General features: G+C 40.5%; 1 protein-coding gene and 1 long non-coding RNA gene across 2 annotated transcripts; both read left to right on the top strand.

Moving 5' to 3' along the window:
- The first annotated feature begins 1,017 nt into the window (after window positions 1-1,017).
- LOC118938247 (zinc finger protein 883-like) lies at window positions 1,018-12,149 on the top strand. Its single transcript, XM_036940694.1, has 2 exons — window positions 1,018-1,502; window positions 9,857-12,149. Exons 1-2 carry the CDS (start codon window positions 1,247-1,249, stop codon window positions 11,767-11,769), a joined length of 2,169 nt encoding a protein of 722 aa, XP_036796589.1. The 5' UTR covers window positions 1,018-1,246; the 3' UTR covers window positions 11,770-12,149.
- A 6,030-nt stretch (window positions 12,150-18,179) lies between these two features.
- LOC110487415 lies at window positions 18,180-19,298 on the top strand. Its single transcript, XR_002468237.2, has 2 exons — window positions 18,180-18,595; window positions 18,730-19,298. It is a non-coding gene; the product is annotated as an uncharacterized LOC110487415 (long non-coding RNA).
- Window positions 19,299-23,621: the final 4,323 nt, after the last annotated feature.

The following is a 23,621-nucleotide window of genomic DNA, read 5'->3' as shown; positions in this document are numbered from 1 at the left end:
ATTTAACAATTCCTACTAATTCCTAATTTACTATATTAAATTAATCAATTGTTTCCATGTGTCTCATATTCACTACATCAGAATAAACTGTAACCCATTTTAGTATCAAAATATATCAAATAAAACTGGAAAATGACTAAATGTCCCTCTCTGTTGGCGAAGTAGTATGATACACCTAAACTAACAAAACCGGGCTAATAAACTGGCTGGTGTTCATGAGTTTATAAAACATATACTTTATACATTTGCCATAAATTACCTGCATTGATGAGACACACAGTGTGGATGAATGATCAGTAGTCAACAGGGTAAAAATAGCACTCCTAAAGAAGATGCATTTTCCAGTTAGATATCAACTTGAAAGAGGGAACTTTAGCATAAAACCCACATGGAAAACTGAGATTCGGCAAATAACATATAAAGAGGCTTATTTGACACCAAACCAACAACAGTAGTTACTAAAACATAACATTCTAATGTACGATGTAAAACGTGGATTTTATGATGTAATGTCAACTTTATACATTTCTATCCCAGGACCACTCAATTTTCAAATTCTCCAAAAATCTGCTGGGGATTACCCAGAATCCCATACCTTTATCACTGAGTGTATTACACCTAGTGTAATGTTAACACACGAGCAGCGCAGCGGTCTAAGGTACGGCATCTCAGTGCTAGAGGCGTCACTACAGACCCTGGTTCAAATCCAGGCTGTATCATAACAGGCCGTGATTGGGAGTCCCATAGTTAATTAATTTGTAATTACGCGAAAACATAAGTGTTTGTACTTACAGGTAACCGTCTCGTGACTACCTACAACTAGCTTACTAAGTCTTTAACCACACTGTATTGTTACACTGGTGGGTAAAAACTAATGCTTCCTACACTTTAACTTGTCTGAAGATAAAATATACATTTTACTCAACTGCGTTTACCCACTCCAGTCAACAGATGGCGGTCTGGGAATTTAAGTTTATGCTGTTGGTGTGACGTATAATCTAGTGGACGGAACGCTTCTTTCAACAGCAGCAACAACAGTTCGTCAGACACCTCGGTAGCTTGCTAGACAAAGTAGCCGAGCCAATAAGCTCTTTAGACGTTTTAGTGTATATTAGCCATTGTGTTTTAAACCCACTTCTGTCGTCTAGTTAGTTATCCGATTTAATTTAATATGTACGGTGTTGTTGTTAGTCAGCTAGCGGGCTGGTTAAATTAACATTAGCCTAGCTAGCTAACATCCTCGACCATGCGGTCACTAAGCTACTCCCCTGCTAAAGAAGAGGAGGATATCACAGTAAAACAAGAAGTAGAGAGTGAGGCCGTTACTGTGAAAGAAGAGGAGGACGCGTTCAGAGTGAAAGAGGAGGATGTTACAGTAAAAGGAGAGGAGGAACCTGGATATCTGGGCCCGGTTTTCCAAACGCATCTTAAGGCATCCAATGGTTCTAAGGATGAATTCAGCCATAAGACGGTTTTGAGAAACCGTTCCCTGATTAACACTAGTAAGTACTGTCTTAAAAACAGAGGCACAAACTCTGCAGTTGTTAAACTGATGTTTGGTGTTAAAGCGGAAATCTGCAATTGCTACATCCATATTGTGACTTTTAAATGATTCTTGAACAATATAACACATGCTTCATGAGCTTAGTTCAACTGTTGTACCCCATCAGATCCCCCAAAAAGTTTTTTTTTTACTCTAATGTTTAGAAACCATGTAACATTTCTCCAACCCCATAATCATTGTATTACCAAAACAGTGGTGGAATGACAAATCTGCCATGTTATTGTTTGAACTGCAGATTGCTGGGTTGTGTGTTTTTTTTAAACAGCAACAAAATGGCTGCCCAGAGACTTGGTTTGATAAACAGCTGAGGGATGGGAGAAGTGTAACCACTCTCACATTCATAGAGAACGCTATTGTAGAAACCGTAACCCAACACCTAGCGACCTCGTCAAGAAGTTCAGACATCTTGGCATAACAATTATATGGTGTTGACTTGACAGTCGTTGGACCCAAGTTTGACTTCAGCTCAGGGCTACCCCCTGAATTCACTACACTATGAATACAAGGACTGGCCATCCATGATGTCATAATGATAGTTTAACCAGGTTTCTAGGCTATATAGTATATTCTAGAATTCATCCATGATGTCATAATGATAGTTTAACCAGGTTTCTAGGATATATAGTATATTCTAGAACTGCCTGTGAAGATGTCCTGTGGAGGCAAATGATTAGAGCTGTTGTTAAGTCATTGTATAATGTTCAGCCAATTCTTTTTTCATGCCCTTACATTAAAGGCAAGACATACCTAGATTCAATTACATTCATGAATTGGTTTGAAACATTTGCTTTAAAACCTTCTCAAAGTTGGTGCCTTGGCGGATGTGTAAAAAAATGTAATCTTTATTTAACTAGGCAAGTCAGTTATGAACAAATTCTTATTTACAATGACTGCCTACCCCGGACGACGCTGGGCCAATTGTGCGCCGCCCTATGGGACTCCCAATCACGGTCGGTTGTGATACAGCCTGGATTTGATCCAGGGTGTCTGTGGTGGCGCCTCAAGCCCTGAGATGCAGTGTCCTCTGCGCCACCTGGGAGCCCCAAAATCATGTTCTAGTTCCGTCCCCAACTAAAATACATCTTGGTCAACCAAGAGTCATCTGTTCTTTCTGCCAATTGCCCCATGTGTTTTTATAAAATCAAATATACGTACTGAACTTGTCTGATGCTTTAACCTGTCTGACACCGGCGGGACGGTAGCGTCCAACCTCGAAAACAGCAAGTGAAATTGCAGGGCGACAAATTCAAAACAACAGAAATCCAAATTTCACAATTCCTCAAACATACAAGTATTATACACCATTTTAAAGATAAACGTCTTGTAAATCCTACCACAGTGTATGATTTCAAAAAGGCTTTACGGCGAAAGCACACCATCTTATTATGTTACGTCAGCGCCTTGTCACAGAAAACCATACAGCCATTTACCAGCCAAGGAGAGGGCTCACAAAAGTCAGAAATAGCGATTAAATTAATCACTAACCTTTGATCTTCATCAGATGGCACTCACAGGACTTCATGTTACAAAATAAATGTGTGTTTTGTTCGATTATGTCCAAAACCCCCAGTTGAAATTGGCGCGTTATGTACAGTAATCATTGTTTAAAACAAGCATCCAGTGAAATTTCAGAGAGCCAAATGAAATTACAGAAATACTCACCATAAACATTGATGAAAAATACAAGTTTTATACATAGGATTAAAGATAAACATCTTGTTAATCTAACCGCTGTGTCAGATTTCAAAAAGGCTTTACGACGAAAGCACACCATGCGATTATGTTAGGGCAGCGCCTACCCACAGAAAACCATACAGCCATTTTCCAACCAAGGAGAGGTTTCACAAAAGTTAGAAATAGCATTCAAGTTAGTCACTTACCTTTGATCTTCCTCTGGTGGCACTCCCAGGTCTCCATGTTAGACAATAAATGTTCAATTTGTTCGATAATGTCCCTCAGTTTTGTTGGTGCGTTTAGTTCAGTAATCAAAGGTCACACTGCGCGCTCTCAACATCAGACGAAATGTTTAAAAAAGTACCATAAAAGTTCGTAGAAACATGTCAAACAATGTTTAAAATCAATCCTCAGGTTGTTTTTGTCATAAATATTCAATAAATTTCAACAGGACAAAAGCTTCATCAATAGAAAAGGTAAACAAGAAATGCGTGCTCCCGATCACGCGCTGGGCTCATGGCTGAAAATTGCCGCTGTCCACTCATTGAAAGTGCTGTATCTCCCTCATTTTTCAGAGGGAGATACAGCTGGACTTTGTAAATTCTGCCGTTTTGCTCCTGAAGTTTGCAGTAATAGACTACAGATAGATAGACTAGTAATAGACTACACCAGCAGTCTGCAACCTTTTCCAGTTGGATTGCCAATTTATCTCAACATTTCTGCTAATCTGTGTGCCAGTTATGATTTTCATTTCACTATGTAAAAAAAATTGCCTACATAAAGCCAACAAATAAAACATTGCATTCTGCAGGTAAAAAATATCCTGATAAAAATACATATCCTAGAAATCACATTGGTTGCAAATGGCCCGTCTACAACAAACTTGAAACATTGTATCAACTATCAACTGGGTCAGGAAACTCGGATAGCAAGCTTGCAATATTGTATAAAATATTCTAGGCCCTCAGTTTCCTGCTCCAGTGAGTTCTGGACAGACACAGCTGTAGGCTATTTGTTGAAAAGGATAAGAAGTAATCAGGTATTTTATGACATTTCCACATTACATTTTTCCCTTTTATGCCGAGTGGTTATCGAAAGGGCGAGAGCTGGAAATATTTTACAAAAATACTTTGAGGTCCTATTGTCATTCGCAATTGATTTTGATTAGACTTTGTAAACTTGCTGTTTGGAGGTGAATAAAACAAATTGAGAAGCTCCACAACTCATTAGTGGTGCAGCGTTAAGACAATGAGAAATACTATCAGACATCCCCAAATGGGCACATTTATAGGCCTACATTTGTGTGCAGGCCAGATAGATTAATCCTACTTTTATATGGGTAATCAGGTGTGCATCCTTACTCAACATTGACAGGAGTGTTTCAAACAAAAGACAATGAATAAATTGACAAAACTGATGCATCTTGTAGGGTCAGGTCTGGGTGGTCTGCCATGGGCCGTTTCATTTAGGATCCGTTTGGGTCGGTTGGGGAATTATTTTATTTCCCCATAGTAAGTTGTACTGAAGTTGACCGACTGAAAGGGAGTGTAACTTTGATTATATTTACACTTCCCTGAAGGAGGGAAACGAGGTACAACGCCTGTTTGTTCCTGCCCTTTCCTGGGTCGGTGAAGAGCTGTATTAAATTTAAGGAATAAATCCAAGCCTCACTCTCATCACCTGTGGAAGGCGGGGCTTCCAGGGAGGCGTGGATTTGATACTATGTTGCACCTATTTTCCCTCCTTCAGGGAACAGTAGTTATAGTCATAACGTGTGGATTTATTAGTGTGTTGTACCTAGTTTCCCTCCTACTCTTGTCATATGATGAACTTCAACTTAAATAGGGGACCTGGCTGTCTGACAGTTTTTTGTATTCTGAAATGCTCTCGAACTATATCATTTAGTGGCTACTTATGTTACGCTGGGAAAACAGTTTTCGTGGACACAGAAATACAAAATAATTTCAGAGTTTGCTAGATCCAGTGTTTTTTTAACAGAGTCATCTTGTAATCCAAGATGGCGTAGCATTAAGACGTGTTTGTTGTAAATGGTATGTTTATTTTCATCTTTTTTTGTGTATATTGCAATATATTTCAATCGTTTACATTTTTAAATTAAATATACCTTCCGGCAACCCGCCTCACCCAATGTGATATGGATCTGCTATTTTTTTTTTATAGACCTTATAGCAAGAACCTCCATCAGCTGCTAGCCATCAGAACATAGAACATCGCATGTCTTATCAGCTCTGTTATACTCAGACATTATTTTAACAGTTTTGGAAACTTTAGCGTTTTCTATCCAAATCTACCAAGTTTACTTTGGGCACGCTTTTCATCCGGAAGTGAAAATAGTGCCCTCTACCCTAGTGAGGTTAACACTCCGGCCGTCCTACAATCCAAGCTAGATGCCCTCAATGTCACACACATTTTCAAGGAACCCACCGGGTACAAACCTAAATCCGTAAACATGGGCTCCCTCATAGATATTATCCTGACCAACTTGCCCTCCAAATACACTGCTGTTTTCAATCAGGATATCAGCGATCACTGCCTCATTACCTGCATCCGTTATGGGTCCACGGTCAAACGATCACCCCTCATCACTGTAAAACGCTCCCCAAAACACTTCTGCGAGCAGGCCTTTCTAATTTACCTGGCCCGGGTATCCTGGAAGGATTTTGACCTCATCCCTTCAGTAGGAGATGCCTGGTTGTTCATTAATTGTAATTTCCTCACCACCTTAAATAAGCATGCCCCTTTCAAAAAATGTAGAACTAAGAACAGATATAGCCCTTGGTTCACTCCAGACCTGACTGCCTTGACCAGCACAAAAACATCCTGTGGCGTACTGTACTAGCATCGAATAGTCTCCGATATGCAACTTTTCAGAGGTCAGGAACCAATACACACAGTCAGTTAGGAAAGCAAAGGCTAGCTTTTTCAAACAGAAATTTGCATCCTGTAGCTCTAACTCCAACATTTTTGGGACACTGTAAAGTCCATGGAGAATAAGAGTACCTTATCCCAGCTGCCCACTACACTGAGGCTAGGAAACACTGTCACCACCTATAACTCCACGATAATTGAGAATTTCAATAAGCATTTCTATACGGCTGGCCATGCTTTCCTCCTGGCTACCCCAAACCCGGCCAACAGCTCCCCACCCTCTGCAGCTACTTCCCCAAGCCTCCCCAGCTTCTCCTTCACCCAAATCCAGATCGCTGATGTTCTGAAAGAGTTTCAAAACCTGGACCCGTACAAATCAGCTGGGCTAGACAATCTGGACCCTCTCTTTCTAAAATTATCTGCCGCCATTGTGGCAACCCCTATTACTAGTCTGTTCAACCTCTCTTCCATATCGTCCGAGATTCCTAAAGATTGGACCGCTTCCGCGATCATCCCCCTCTTCACAGGGGGTGACACTCTGACCCAAACTATTACAGACCTATATCCATCCTGCCCTGCCGTTCTAAAGTCTTCGAAAGTCAAGTTAACAAACAGATCACTGACCATTTTTAATCCCACCGTACCGTCTCCGCTGTGCAATCCAGTTTCCGAGCTGGTCACGGGTGCACTTCAGCCACGCTCAAGGTACTAAATGATATCATAACAGCCATTGATAAAAGCCGTCTTTATCAACCTGGCCAAGGCTTTCGACTTTGTCAATTACCGTAATCTTATCGGCAGACTCAACAGCCTTCGTTTCTCAAATGACCGACTCGCCTGGGTCACCAACTACTTCTCAGACAGAGTTCAATGTGTCATATCGGAGGGCCTGTTGTCTGGACCTCTGGCAGTCTCTATGGAGGTACTGCAGGGTTCAATTCTCGGACCAACTCTTTTCTCTGTATATACCAACAATGTTGCTCTTGCTGCAGGTGATTCCTTGATCCACCTCTATGCAGACGACACCATTCTGTATACATCTGGCCCTTTTTTGGACACTGTGTTAACAAACCTCCAAACGAACTTCAATGCCATAAAACACTCCATCCGTGGCCCCCAACTGCTCTTAAAAGCTAGTAAATATAAATGTATGCTCTTCAACCGATCGCTGCCCGCACCCGCCTGTACAGCATCACTACTCTGGACGGTTCTAACTTAGAATATGTGGACAACTATACCTAGGTGTCTGGCTAGACTGTAAACTCTCCTTCCAGACTAATATTAAGCATTTCCAATCCAAAATTAAATCTAGAATCGACTTCCTATTTCGCAACAAAGCCTCCTTCACTCACGCTGCCAAACATACCCTCGTAAAACTGACTATCCTATCGATCCTTAACTTTGGCGATGTCATTTACAAAATAGCCTCCAACACTCTACTCAGCAAACTGGATGCAGTCTATCACAGTGCCATCCATTTTGTCACCAAAGCCCCATATACCACCCACACTTAGGACATGTATGCTCTCGTTGGCTGGCCCTCGCTACATATTCGTCGCCAAACCACCTGGCACCAGGTCATCTATAAGTCTTTGCTAGGCCGCCTACACTCACCTCTCTGGTCACCATAGCAACACCCACCCATAGCACACGCTCCAGGAGGTATATCTCACTGGTCATCCCCAAAGCCAACACCTACGTTGGCCGCATTTCCTTCCAGTTCGCTGCTGCCAGTGACTGGAACGAATTGCAAAAATCGCTGAAGTTGGAGACAAACACCTCCGTCACTAAGCATCAGCTATCTGAGCAGCTTACCGATCGCTGCAGCTGTACACAGCCCATCTGTAAATAGCCCATCCAACTGCCTACCTCATCCCCATGTTTTTATTTACTTTTTTCTGCTCATTTGCACACCAGTATTTCTACTTGCACATCATCATCTGCAGATCTGTCACTCCAGTGTTAATTTGATAAATTGTAATTACTTCGCTACTATGGCCTTTTTATTGCCTTACCTCCATACTCCATTTGCAAGCACTGTATATAGATTTTTCTATTGTGTTATTGACTGTACGTTTGTTTATCCCACGTGTAGCTCGGTGGTGTTGTTTTGGTCGTACTGCTTTGCTTTATCTTGGCCAGGTCGCAGTTGTAAATGAGAACTTGTTCTCAACTGGCCTACCTGGTTAAATAAAGGTAAAAAAAAAAAATAATAATCGTAACTTTATTGACAACGCCCAAATGGATACTGTCATTAATGCGGTTCTTCCATAATTACACATAATTCTTAATACTGTAGCTGTTTTGTTAGTCACATGTTCAACTATCATCAGCTGATCCAGGAAAACATTTTCTGAATTCCAGTGAAATGACAAACATCAAGACATGCAACAACAACCAAAGTGCTTCTTCATTCATTACTCTGGTAAAGACAGTTATGCTGTGCTCCATGTTGGATCCAACATCCCTAACAAATTGATGTTTATAATGTTATTGTCTGCTTGATTTACTGTAGGGTCTCGTTAGTCTGTTTGCACACAGAGATAGTTAGCTCATAATGTGTCTGAATCTACACATTATGAGCTAACTATCTCTGTGTGCAAACAGACTAACGAGACCCTACAGTAAATCAAGCAGACAATAACATTCCTTGATAGATAGACTATTGAACACACACAGATATTTTCCTATATTCGTTGTTAGGTGAAGTTATGGGTCCTACAGTAGGTCTATGTTGTTGTTAGGGGAAGTTATGGGTCCTACAGTAGGTCTATGTTGTTGTTAGGGGAAGTTATGGGTCCTACAGTAGGGCTATGTTGTTGTTAGGGGAAGTTATTGGTCCTACAGTAGGGCTATGTTGTTGTTAGGGGAAGTTATGGGTCCTACAGTAGGTCTATGTTGTTGTTATGGGTCCCAGAGTACACTATGTCGTGCAACAACAACCAAAGTGCTTCTTTGTTCATTACAGGTATATTTGTTGTTAGGTGACGTTATTGGCCAATTTGGCAAACAGTGTACAAACCCTCATTGTCAGGTTGATGGAAAAGCTAGACAAAGAGCATTTTTAATGGTTGAAGTGTTTTTTAAATACAAAGCGGTTAATTTGCGATGATGACACAAACATTATATTAAGCAGGACATTCAAACGAGCCTTACAATTATAATCCAAAGTAGTGTGAAATGCACTCATAAGCAACCTGGACATAGAGGTTACTCCCCTGAGTTTTCCCATATTCAGAATACATTGTGAAAACACAAATCTTTGCTCACCATTTTTGCTCCAGGCAGATATATACTACGTCCATAACTAGTGGTTTCCTCATTAGCAGGGAGGAGTTTCTGCAACCAGATATACTTCATCCATAACTAGCGGTTTCCTCATAAGCAGGGAGGAGTTTCTGCAATTAAATTGTATGTGCATCGCACTCATGCCGCAATTTTATTAAACACAGAAAGGGGCCTAAATTGGAGACCAGAAGTCGTCTGGCACACTGCTTATAGTTTCAACAACATTAATAACTTGTTTCTAGTCTACAATCGTCGATGTTACTACTAATGTGAAAACAAGACAAAATATGACTATTCTTGCTCATTTTAAGACAATTGTCACATAATTTTAACATTCATTACAGATGTCAATTGTTGTACAACATCATGGCTACGCTGTTTACAGTGGATTTCTGCTGTTGTGGGCCGTTAATCATCTGTCTGACTTTGTTGTTCCGACAGGAGAGATATGGGACTATCGTGGATCCTCTGGGGAGCCTCAACAACCTCATGATGCTAAAAAGGCAGAGAATAGTCTCTCCAGATCAAAACACCTCAATAAATACCTGCAGAGACCCACAGGGAAGGGATCTCACTGCTGCTCTGACTGTGGGAAGAGATTCACCTCATCAGGCATTACAATTCATCAGAGAACACACACCGGAGAGAAACCTTATAGCTGTGGTCAATGTGGGAAGAGATTTAGTCAATCTGGAGATCTGACAGTGCACCAGAGAACACACACAGGAAAGAAACCTTATAGCTGTGATCACTGTGGGAAGAGATTTGCTGCATCTGGCTCTCTGACTCTTCACCAGAGAACACACACAGGAGAGAAACCTTTTAGCTGTGATCAATGTGGGAAGAATTTTAGTCAATCTGGAGATCTGACAGTGCACCAGAGAACACACACAGGAAAGAAACCTTATAGCTGTGATCACTGTGGGAAGAGATTTGCTGCATCTGGCTCTCTGACTCTTCACCAGAGAACACACACAGGAGAGAAACCTTATAGCTGTGATCAATGTGGGAAGAGTTTTAGTCAATCTAGCCACCTGACACTTCACCAGAGAATTCACACAGGAGAGAAACCTTATAGCTGTGATCAATGTGGGAAGAGTTTTAGTAAATCTAGCCACCTGACACTTCACAAGAGAATTCACACAGGAGAGAAACCTTATAGCTGTGATCAATGTGGGAAGAGTTTTAGTCAATCCAGCCATCTGACACTACACCAAAGAATTCACACAGGAGAGAAATCTTATATATGTGATCAATGTGGGAAGAGATTTGCTGCATCTAGCTCTCTGACTCTTCACCAGAGAACACACACAGGAGAGAAATCTTTTAGCTGTGATCAATGTGGGAAGAGTTATGCTCGATCTTGGCATCTGACTCAACACCAGAGAACACACACAGGAGAGAAACCTTATAGCTGTGATCAATGTGGGAAGAGTTTTGTTACATCAAACCAGCTGACTTTACACCAGAGAACACACACGGGAGAGAAACCTTATAGCTGTGATCACTGTGGGAAGAGATTTGCTGCATCTGGCTCTCTGACTCTTCACCAGAGAACACACACAGGAGAGAAACCTTTTAGCTGTGATCAATGTGGGAAGAGTTTTAGTCAATCTAGCCACCTGACACTTCACCAGAGAATTCACACAGGAGAGAAACCTTATAGCTGTGATCAATGTGGGAAGAGTTTTAGTCAATCCAGCCATCTGACACTACACCAAAGAATTCACACAGGAGAGAAATCTTATATATGTGATCAATGTGGGAAGAGATTTGCTGCATCCAGCTCTCTGACTCTTCACCAGAGAACACACACAGGAGAGAAACCTTTTAGCTGTGATCAATGTGGGAAGAGTTATGCTCGATCTTGGCATCTGACTCAACACCAGAGAACACACACAGGAGAGAAATCTTATAGCTGTGATCAATGTGGGAAGAGTTTTGTTACATCAAACCAGCTGACTTTACACCAGAGAACACACACGGGAGAGAAACCATATATCTGTGGTCAATGTGGGAAGAGTTTTGCTACATCAAACCAGCTGACTTTACACCAGAGAACACACACAGGAGAGAAACCTTATAGCTGTGATCAATGTTGGAGGAGTTTTACTTCATCTAGCTCTCTGACAGTACACCAGAGAACACACACAGGAGAGAAACCTTATAGCTGTGGTCAATGTGGGAAGAGTTTTCGTCAATCTAACCATCTAACACTACACCTGAGAATTCACACAGGAGAGAAACCGTATAGCTGTGATCAATGTGGAAAGAGATTTGCTACATCTGGCTCTCTGACTCTACACCAGAGAACACACACAGGAGAGAAATCTCATAGCTGTGACCAGAGATAATCTTATAAAAGATCTCTGATCAAATATTAGAAAATACATATATGAAGGTGTTGTTTCATAATATCAATGAAATAATGGTAGAATGTTTTAACATTGTAGTAGAAATATTTTAATGATGTCACAATGTAGAAACCTAAACGTTTTCCCCCTTATGAATTGATTTCAACATGATATGGATATTAGCCTCAGGGGAAAAATCCAGGCAAAAAATCCAGGCTCTGAAATGGAAGAGTTATATTCATGTGATTTAACAAAAATTGACAAACAAAAAAATTAATCAAATCAAATGTATTTATATAGGCATTCTTACATCAGCTGATATCTCAAAGTGTTGTACAGAAGCCCAGCCTAAAACCCCAAACAGCAAGCAATGCAGGTGTAGAAGCACGGTGGCTAGGAAAAACTCCCTAGAAAGGCCAAAACCTAGGAAGAAACCTAGAGAGGGACCAGGCTATGAGGGGTGGCCAGTCCTCTTCTGGCTGTGCCGGGTGGAGATTATAACAGAACATGGACAAGATGTTCATAAATGACCAGCATGGTCAAATAATAATAATCACAGTTGTTGTCGAGGGTGCAGCACCTCAGGAGTAAATGTCAGTTGGCTTATCATTAGGAGTATCTCTACCGCTCCTGCCGTCTCTAGAGAGTTGAAAACAGCAGGTCTGGGACAGGTTGCACGTCCGGTGAACAGGTCAGGGTTCCATAGCCGCAGCAGCACGGCCAGGTGGGCTGGGGACAGCAAGAAGTCATCATGCCAGGTAGTCCTGAGGCATGGTCCTAGGGCTCAGGTCCTTCGAGAGAGAAAGAAAGACAGAATTAGAGAGAGCATACTTAAATTCACACAGAACACTTGATAAGACAGGAGAAGTACTCCAGATATATCAAACTGACCCTAGCCCCCCAACACATAAACTACTGCAGCATAAATACTGGAGGCTGAGACATGAGGGGTCAGGAGACACTGTGGCCCCATCCAATGATACCCCCGGACAGGGCCAAACAGGAAGGATATAACCCCACACACTTTGCCAAAGCATAGCCCCCACACCACTAGAGGGATATATCTTCAACCACCAACTTGCCATCCTGAGACAAGGCTGAATATAGCCCACAAAGATCTCCCCCATGGCACAACCCAAGGGGGGGTGGGGCGCCAACCCAGACAGGAAGATCACGTCAGTGACTCAACCCACTCAAGTGACGCACCCCTCCTAGGGACGGCATGAAAGAGCACCAGTAAGCCAGTGACTCAGCCCCTGTAATAGGGTTAGAGGCAGAGAATCCCAGTGGAGAGACGGGAACCGGCCAGGCAGAGACAGCAAGGGTGGTTCGTTGCTCCAGAGCCTTTCCGTTCACCTTCACACTCCTGGGCCAGACTACACTCAATCATATGACCTACTGAAGAGATGAGTCTTCAGTAAAGACAAAGGTTGAGACCGAGTCTGCGTCTCTCACATGGGTAGGCAGACCATTCCATAAAAAATGGAGCTCTATAGGAGAAAGCCCTGCCTCCAGCTGTTTGCTTAGAATTAGAAGTTGTGACCCACTTGAATCAAAATGCAACACTTCAAAATGTGGCAAGCTGTTTTCTACAAATTGCCTCTAACCAGGGATGTACACATTACTCCCAGATTCCGTGTAGATTTTGAGCTGTTCATTTTAACAGGATGTGCAACCTCATCTCCCCTCTCGGCATGAATGATTTTAGCATGATATCGATGAGTGATGACAAATACGTGTTGCATTCCCTTGTTTAGCGACCCCTAAATTTATAAGCATCACTCCCAAATGTAGCTGACTCTTCTGCAGGTTGTCCTCTAACCAGTGAGGTAAAATGTCTCCCATTTCCCTGTTTTTGTTGTTGTGTCAGTTTCAACAGCACGTACAACCTAATTTCCCGCCTAATCGATTGCTACTTGTCAAAACAACAGCGTTGTTGGTGCTTGTGCAGTTTATAAGGAGCTTGTTTAAAAAAATACAAGTAATACGATTATTGTGGCAGATGTTTGTGTATATAGCACATGTTATGTTTAGCTTTTCAATTTATCCCAAACTGTTTCTGCATATTGGTTATTGATTTTGACACGTTAAAACGTGTTTTGACATTGAGCTATCCCACCAAGCAAAATGTCATTGAAAAGACGTTGAAAATATGACTATGCAATCAAATATTTCATATGTACATTTCATGTAACATTTGGTAGTGATATTTATTAATGCAACCAACTGACAATTATTTGGTACAATTATTGACATTGTTGCCCTGTTTTTAGAATATCGGGGTTAATTCTCACATGTGCCAAACCAAATGTACTAGAGCATGACATTGGGGACTGGGCCCTGATCCAACAACATACCTATCGAGTGAACCCTGAAAGGAGAGAGAAGCTCCGCAGTGAGGTGGAAAGTTACTACGGATATCGCAGGAGTTTCCTCTTGAAATCAGACATGTCCGTGATAAGGACAACTTGGTTGCTGATTATCTCTGGGGCCAAAAAGATTTGTGTTTTGCGTTTAGCCAGTGTGTTTATTTGGAGTTTTATCTCTTTTTCTTTTCCGTATTGAAACTGCACTGTTGTATTCGGTGCATGTGACTAATACAATTTGATTTGAGTTTTGTTTGGGCTCGTTCCAAGGGGACGAGAGTTCTAGAAGCTAGTGAGTTTTAGGATTCTATAGAAATAAAAAGGAGATTGTTTATTATTAATTGGGAATGTGTTTTTGAATGTTTGTTTTTAATTGTTGACAGCCAGTAGACACCATGTTTATATTGGTGAAGGTGAAGCATTGTAGTTGATTATAATGTGAAATGGAAGTTGTTTTCTGTTGGTGGTGAGCAAACTTGTCCAACAAAAATATAGGATATATTTGTTGTCTTAAAGGGGAAGGTGTTCCAGGCTTTGGTTTTTCCATTTATGTTTTGAGGTTGGACTTTAGCCGTCTAGCTCGTTAGCACGTAGGACGCACTGATTGGTGTCACCTCGTTAGTCAGTATGTGTTATATCTGTGCTGGCTGGTCCAGGTTCTATTTAAGTGTGTCTGGCCTCTTAATATTTTAATCAATGGCATTTTCTTAGGGTGATCATTTGTCTTCTCTTTGGTGTACTAAATATTTCTGTTTATTTTCATAGTTTTTTTCCTGTGAAGCCATTGTGTTGCATTCATTCTGAAATGTGCTGTACAAATAAAGTTTGATTTGATTTCAACAAATGACCGACCAATCAACAGACTCCTGGTCCCTCTTAGTATGAAAATCAGTATCAATCCCATGTGAAAGGATTCAACTGCTGCAAACTGAAACAAACAAATGGATCAAACAGATCAATCCCACTTTTCCAGCCTGCAGAAGGTGTTCTGGAGTGGTTAACACCAACCCCGGCTCTACCAGGGGCTTGGATGGAAGGATCAGTCAGTCAATAAAGTATAGAGCTGCTGTCTGACAAAATCACTATTTTAGTAGTTCATTAAAGTAATTAAGGCTTAAGGACTGCTGAATACCAACTATTAATCACTTAGATCATGCATTTTCAGGTAGAGATACATCCTTGGGACGTCCCTAGCCCGTTGAAGTTGACATTTAAAATGGTTAGGTTTAGGGTTTAGGGTAGGGATGTCCCAAGGATCCTAGATAGAATTGGCCATTGTGCATTATTCTGTCTCTTTTACATAGCAGGTGATGGGTTCTGACTTCTGAACTTGAAAATATGAAATATCCTTATGTGAAATTGAATGAAACAATAATGTATGTTGATGCTACTATGATGTACAATATTCCATGATGTTTCTATATGAAAACAATAGCGTAATATATTTAATATTCCATATAGTATTTTGTAACAGTTTCACCAATTTTCATTAACTTAATCATTATGACACACCCCTCACTATTGTCATTGGTTGCACTACTTACACTGTTTGTCTACATAACCTGGTTCAAGTATTCATGACATCACCCTTCGGAAGAAACAGTGATGCCGAAACATTGGATAATACCCATTAAATTGCTGGGAGTTTATACATGTAGTGTGCGACTTTATGTTGATAGTTTATAGTTTATTCTCCGTTAGTCAGCACCTCCACACAAACTATTTTTCTAGGTGTGCGCCAGCTCATGTTTTTTAAGGGTAGGTAACAACACGCTGATCCTCAACGAAGGGGCCCCTCAGGGGTGCGTGCTCAGTCCCCTTCTGTACTCCCTGTTCACTCATAACTGCATGGCCAGGCACGACTCCAACACCATCATTAAGTTTGCCGATGCCACAACAGTAGGCCTGATCACCAACAACTATGCGCCAGCCTATATGGAGGAGGTCAGAGACCTGGCTGTGTGGTGCCAGGAAAACAACCTCTCCCTTAAAGTGATCAAGACAAAGGAGATGATATTGGACTACAGGAAAAGGAAAACCGAGCACGCCTCCATTCTCATTGACGGGGATGTAGTGGAGCAGGTTGAGAGCTTCAAGTTCCTTGGTGTCTACATCACTAACAAACTATCATGGTCCAAACACACCAAGACAGTCGTAAAGAGGGCACAACAAAACCTATTCCCCCTCAGGTGACTGAAAAGATTTAGCATGGGTCCTCAGATCCTCAAAAGTTTCTACAGCTGCACCATCGAGAGCATCCCTGGTTGTATCCCTGCCTGGTATGGCAACTGCTCTGCCTCCGACCGCAAGGCACTACAGAGGGTAGTGTGTACAGCCCAGTACATCACTGGGGCCAAGCTTTCTGCCATCCAGGACCTCTATCCCAGGCGGTGTCAGAGGAAGCCCCCCCCCCCCCACTCTCTGTTATCATCTATGCATAGTCACTTTAATAACTCTACCTACATGTACATATTACCTCAATTACCTCCACTAACTAGTGCCCCCGCACATTGACTTTGTACCGGTACCCCCTGTATATAGTCTAGATATTATTTAACTTCTGATCTTTAATTACTTGTTCCTTTTATTTTCTATTCTTATTTGTACTTTTTTTTTTAACTGTATTGATTGTTTGTTAGGGGCTTGTAAGTAAGCATTTCACTGTAAGATAAACATTTGATTTGAATTGTTAGACTCATAGTACAGAATGAATGACTGACTGCCCAGTTCAACATCAGTTCACCATCTCACCTCATACTGTATTGGAGCAGCAGCTGACTGCCCGGTTCAACGTCAGTTCACCCTCTCACCTCATACTGTATTGGAGCAGCAGAAGCTGACTTGATCGTTGATGCTAATCAGCATGTTTTGAATCTGAGAGTAAGTAGAGCCGACTACACTATATAAATGAAGGGTTCAACTGGAGTTGTTCTCAGGTCCCCTAAGAATCGTAGGGTTCTTGGTCAATAAAAAACAGCCCCAAAAGGTTCTTCAAAGAACTTGTTAGAAGGTGGGTTCATCGAGGAACCTCCGTTGTAGCTGGACTTCTTCCGGGAACTTCGCAATTGGATGCGACAACAACTTAAAAAGGTTAAAGTTGGGTTGATGTTTGGCTCTGAATATGTCTCGAAATAATTTATTATAATAATATAACATACTGATAATGAATAACGAAGACAATGATGGTTTTCTGTGAATATCTTCCATAACGTTACTATAGTTAATTACCCTTAATATTAGAACGCCGTGTTTGACCGTCGGCGTTGTATTAGCTACAGTACAGTACCGTTATCTAGCTAGATAACGTTATATCCTATTGAGGCACAACTAGGTTTGGATTATTTCCCTCAACTATATTCTTTCCCATATATTGTATATAGTTTCCATAGAGCCAACATGGCTTTATACTCATTAACGTAAGTTTCCAATCTAGAATAGTTCTCACTTTTGTGATAATGAGCTAGCTAATGTAAACCGACTATCTAACTAACTAACTAACTAAGGACGGTGACCTATCCAGACGAGATGTTACAACGAACTGAATCATCAATGGAGGTCTTCCTCTTTATATATCCTGCTACAGCATGCAATGCTATTAACTCACAAGGGGGCATAACGTTACATGGACAATACTATCCCATTTTGGAAACGTTACATGGACAATACTATCCCACTTTGGAAACGTTACATGTACAATACTATTCCACTTTGGAAACGTTACATGTACGCCCCCTTGTGGAGGGAAATTAATATCCCTGGGCCTGTGTGGCAGTACTGTATTGTTACTGTATGGCAGTACTGTTACTGTATGGCAGTACTGTTACTGTATGGCAGTACTATTGGCTAGTGCTTTCTCCAATATGTTCTTCTATTTTGCATTCAATTGTATGTCGATGCCTTGTATCTTTCAATATTTATTTTATATATATATATATATATATATATTTGTTTTAATGCTTGTAAGACTATTCTTTGACACATTTTCTCTTCCTTTGAAATTCTTATAAGACAGAACATGGACACAATGCAATTGGGATTAAGAAGAAGATACAGATATGTTGTAGGACAGCTGCATTTGAAGTGAACATTTAACCTACATAGCAGTCAAAACAAACAGACATCTATTAGCATACAAATGTGTGCAAATGATCTTTTCAGACCTTCTCAGAAATTAATCAAGTCCACGGAATGGATATAGACAAAAAGAGAATTCAAGGACTAGCAGAGGTAGAGAGGCGAGGCAGGGGGGAGGACATCATCCTGCTATTTTGACAGTCCCTGAAGGACAATACAGAAGAGGGATTTGCTCTTATTCCTTCCCTTTTCTATTTCTGTAATAAAATTAGCAAGTGTAGTAATATCCTTGCTTTACTTTACTAGGACTGGAGACCACAGCAGCGATTCTGCTCTTGCCCTACCTCTTCAATGAGGACCCGAGTGGCCTTTATGTCCGTGACAAGGTATGCCTATGCACCAATCATCTGTTTCTTCATAAACATAAGTGTGCATGCTTATATAAAACTACAGCTGAACATTTGTTATGTTCTTTGTTAATTGTATGTGTATTAATCTTTTCTTACTTTTGTTGACACAGATTTCACCGCTCTTCACTCCTTTACTGCACATCGGCGGAAATCCATTTCACCACGAGAGTGAAATCCCGCTGGCCTTTGATGGGGAGAACATTCACACCCTCGAGGACGTCCCCATGGGGCTCTGCTAGGGCTGTATTTTTTATTTTCCATAAAATTTCCCAAAAATGTCAGAAAAACACTTATGTTGTTAAGTTACTGTGTTCTGGGGAGAAGGGAAGTTGGGGTGAAGTTACCAGGGCCGGTTATAAAGATGGCAAACTTCCTAACATAACTAAGTGGATACAATATACACACTAAAGCTGAAAAATCTGTATTTAGCATCAAGTCTACAATATTGTTAGTTTACCTATGATTAATTTTTAATGTATGTTGTTTTTATTGTACATCATTATTTATATATATATTTTTAAATGTCATGAAAATAACTATACAAAGTAAATGTATTATTTATTGCAGAACATGTCTGCAGAAATGTTGCAATTTTGTAATGTGTGTTGTTTGGTAAATTGTTTTGTAAATATTAATTCACATTTGTGGTGCCACTAAAAAAACAATGAATTATTTAAATCAATATTGTCAATATTGTTATTAAAATATTTTTTTTATAATGGAGGGAGGGTGGACAGGGAGTTTAAAAAATGAACCCCAAAAGGTTGTTAGAGGAACCAACCATAGAAAAGGTTCTTCAAATAACTTTTAGGGGTTTCCCCCACAGTTTCAATTTGAAGAACCCCTACAGGATACTCCAGGAACCTTTACTTTTTAGAATGTATATTGATAAAAGTCACCTTGTCCGAGAGACATTTACATAGTTATACACAGCCTATTTTGGGGCGAAATAGCGGCCACAACAGACAGACCTGATATCGCCCATAATTCGACGTCACGCGCTGAGTGGAAATTAACAAAGTTATTCTATTTAGCTACACTTTGCAGTACATTTTTACACGATAATAAATGTTTCTGATGCCACATCGCCCGTTTTCAAAGGGGGTCATTGGTTTTTAGGGGCAGTCGCTTTTTAGCTTTTTGTCTGAAAGTATTTTCTCAACTGCGATACCAACTCCAGTCAGCAGATGGCGATGTGCGTCTTTCAGGTGATTCTGACACTGAGACATATAATCTAGTGGACGGGATGCTTCTTCAACATCAACAGTTAGTCAGCCACATTGGTTCACTCTAACTTTATGTAAAAAGGTTTATTCAATAAATATAGTGTAACCGATGTGAAATGGCTAGCTAGTTAGCATTTCAATCGGTGACGTCACTCGCTCTGAGACCTTGAAGTAGTTGCTCTGCCAGGGCCGTGGCTTTTGTGGAGCGATGTGTAACGATGCCTTGATGTTGGCTGTTGTCGATGCGTGCAGAGGGTCCCTGGTTCGAGCCCAGGTAGGGGCGAGGAGAGGGGCGGAAGCTATACTGTTACAATAGCAACTCCTCTCATGCTATGAAGACACATCCCCCCCAAATTTTAAGGCCTTAAGGGCAGTTTTGTTTCAATTGTAGTACGGAGAAAATCCAGTAAACGTTTTATAGTTACATCGTTAGGGTAACTTACCCTAAAGTGGACACACTCCCATCAGTTTCTAAGACAACTGCCCAGACTTTGTAGACTGTTTAATGATGCTTAAACCTCATCTTTATCAAATTATCCATTAAAGATACCAACTCAAAACCTACGTTCGTCTATCTATGGGTTGTTTAAATTTTATCTAATTATATTCCCAGTATTATTTTATCAAATCTCTAGTAATCGATTATAGACACATAATTAATCATATTTTCACAGAATCCATATAAAACATAAGAAATTCTTAGGTACCCACAAAAACCATTCCATTTGCTTTTTCAATTACTCTCCATAGCTACGAAGAAGCTCTCCAAACTCCCAGCAGAACAAAAAACAATGACCATGGGATCCCCAACGGTTCTCTAACCTCCCAGAGACCACGGCAAAAATCAAGCCTCCCAGGAACTATAGATCTTCCGCTGCTTTCTAAAATCCCTCTTATTATCCAAATTTCAATCATCTGATTTAGCATATTTCAATATGTTACTATCCAAACGTCAGATTAACTCATTTCCACAACTCTCATATCACAGTCACACAATGCTATTCCCAAACATACCCAATCAATTAGGTGTTTTCAACAATGTTAACCTGCAGGAATATTTTCACATTTCTATCTCATGGTTAGTTCCTAGGATAATGTAACTCATACATTCACATCTTTTAATACTTCTAAAATGGGGTCCAGGTTTAAAACAATTACAGGTTTAAAACAAGTACAGGTTTAAAACAAGTACAGGTGCACCTTACCATCTTATACTATATAATAAATGGTCTTAACTAGGAAACACAGATTCTAGTTTTCATCCAGCTGACACAGATAGCCGACTCAGCCTCAGAACCTCCTGTTTACACCTCCAAGGTGCCCCCCTCACACAGGAATACACACTGAGCCTTTTCTAAAATTCCACTTGTTTCGCTCACATTCTTTCTTTTAAACTAGGTTCGAGATGTGGTATCCAGTCGGCTCGCTGCCTCTCAGATCAAAGGTGGGTCCAGCTGCTCCGTTCCCGAAGTGTGGTCTCCCTAAGATTCCAAGTTTGAGGGATACCTATCTGGGTCGTCAGGAGCGGTCAGTGAAGTGAAGACTAACATCCCCATCGCCAAATGTGGTTAATTTCTTTAATATCAAATGAGGAGAGACAAACTTATCACACAAGTCAGAGTTCATCTTAAACTAAATCTTTATTTTCTTATAAGGGAGTAGGTCAATACAACTCACAAATATAATGTCAATCAATTGAGTGTTCTATGATAATGATGGCTGGTCGACGAATCACCCCCAGAAGATTCTTTGAGAGCCACGAGACAAAAGGTCTTTTATAGCCAAGATACACCCCTTTCAACCTACATGACAAACAGATGTATAGAACAGGTCACAAGATTAAGATTTGTATGAAAGATACTTATAATTCTCAGCAGACAGTATCTGCTGTAAAAACAGTACTCTGTGTAGAGACCAGGGTCTGGCCCTGGGGTCATCTCTCCCTGGTACCATATAGAACAGAAACATTAACTTATGCTCTGGAATGCGGTCTCTTTAGGTTTTATCACCCAAAAGACATTGTAAATCTCCTGTCAGTGTTTTCTCCCAGAGGCCCATCCTCAGTAGACACAATAGTTATAAGAACCCTCTATTCTGTTGCATAAAACAACCATTTCATGCAATAAAAGTATTAACATAATCTTGCAATTTTGCTCTCACAGTGTCCACTGAAAGTTGACTAGTAACAACAACTGAGACATAAAAGTCTCCCACCATGAGACCCACTAAATCTGCCCAAGAGGAAAACAAAAGAAAAACCCACAACAAACTTACAGACAGGAAGTAAACCAAAAAAGTGGAGCAACTAAATGTGTTGACTCTCCACATCTATCAAGACAACTGGAGCACTGGGACAGACACTCTTAAATAGAACCTGGACCAGCTCAGGTGAAACACCTTCCCACTAACGAGATGGACAAGCCAGCACAGGTGTAACACATACTGACTAACGAGGTGACACCAATCAGTGCGTCCTAAGTGCTAACGAGCTATAGGTGCTAAAGTTCAACCTCAAAACATAAATGGAAAAACCAAAGACTGTAACACTGTAAGAAAACAACTTCCATTTCACATTATGATCAACTACAATGCTTCACCTTCACCAATATAAACATGGCGCCTACTGGCTGTCAACAATTAAAAACAAGAAAAATGTATTTTGCCCCCACTAGCTTCAAGAACTCTCGTCCCCTTGGAACGAGCCCAAACAATACTCATCTCCAATATGGAAAAACATACAGTCAAAATAAATTGTGATCCATGGCAACTCACTGCCTAAACACAAAACACAAAACCTTTTGACTACGCACCCTTGAGACAATCAGCAACCAAGTTGTCCTTAGCACGGACATGTCTGATTTCAAAAGGAAACTCCTGCAATATCTGTAGTAACTTTCCACCTCACTGCGGAGCTTCTCTCTCTTTTCAGGGTTCACTAGAAAGGCATGTTGTTGGATACGGGCCCAGTCCCCAATGTCATGCTCTAGTACATTTGGGTTGGCACATCTGAGAATGAACCCTGATATTCTAAAAGCAGGGCAACAATGTCAATATAACTGTACCAAAAAATTGTCAGTTGGTTGCATAAATAATTATCATTACTAAATGTTACATGAATTGGAAATATTAAATATTTGGTTGCATCGTCTTATTTTCAACGGCTTTTCAATTACATTGTGCGAGGTGAGATAGCCTGTGTCCAAATCAATAACCAATATGCAGAAACAGTTTGGCATTAATTGAAAACCTAAACATAACATGTGCTTTTTACACAAACATCTGCCATAATAATCATATTACTTGTATTTCAACAAGCTCCTTATAAACTGCACAAGCACCAAAAACGCTGTTGTTTTGACAAGTAGCAATACATCACTAATATCGATTAGGGGGGAAATCAGGTTGCACTTGCTGTTGAAACTAACACAAAAAAAAAAAACACATGGAAATGGGAGATATATTTTACCTCACTGGTTAGAGGACAACCTGCAGAAGACAGTCAGCTTCATTTTGATTCAAGTGGGTCGCCAACGTGATAAGTGTAACAACTCTTTTTTTGTAATTTACTTTTTGTTAAATCACATGAATAGTACTCTTTCATTTCAGAGCCTGGATTTTCCCCCTGACGCTAATATCCATATCATGTTGAAATCAATAGAACAGGGGACAAACATTTAGGATTCTACATTGTGACATCATTAAAATACTCCTACTACAATGTTTAAACATTCTACATTGTGATATCATTAAAATACTCCTACTACAATGTTTAAACA

This window comes from Oncorhynchus mykiss, chromosome 13 (assembly GCF_013265735.2).
Source record: "Oncorhynchus mykiss isolate Arlee chromosome 13, USDA_OmykA_1.1, whole genome shotgun sequence".
Taxonomy (NCBI): Eukaryota; Metazoa; Chordata; class Actinopteri; order Salmoniformes; family Salmonidae; genus Oncorhynchus; species Oncorhynchus mykiss.
This window is presented reverse-complemented; position numbering and strand designations above follow the sequence as displayed.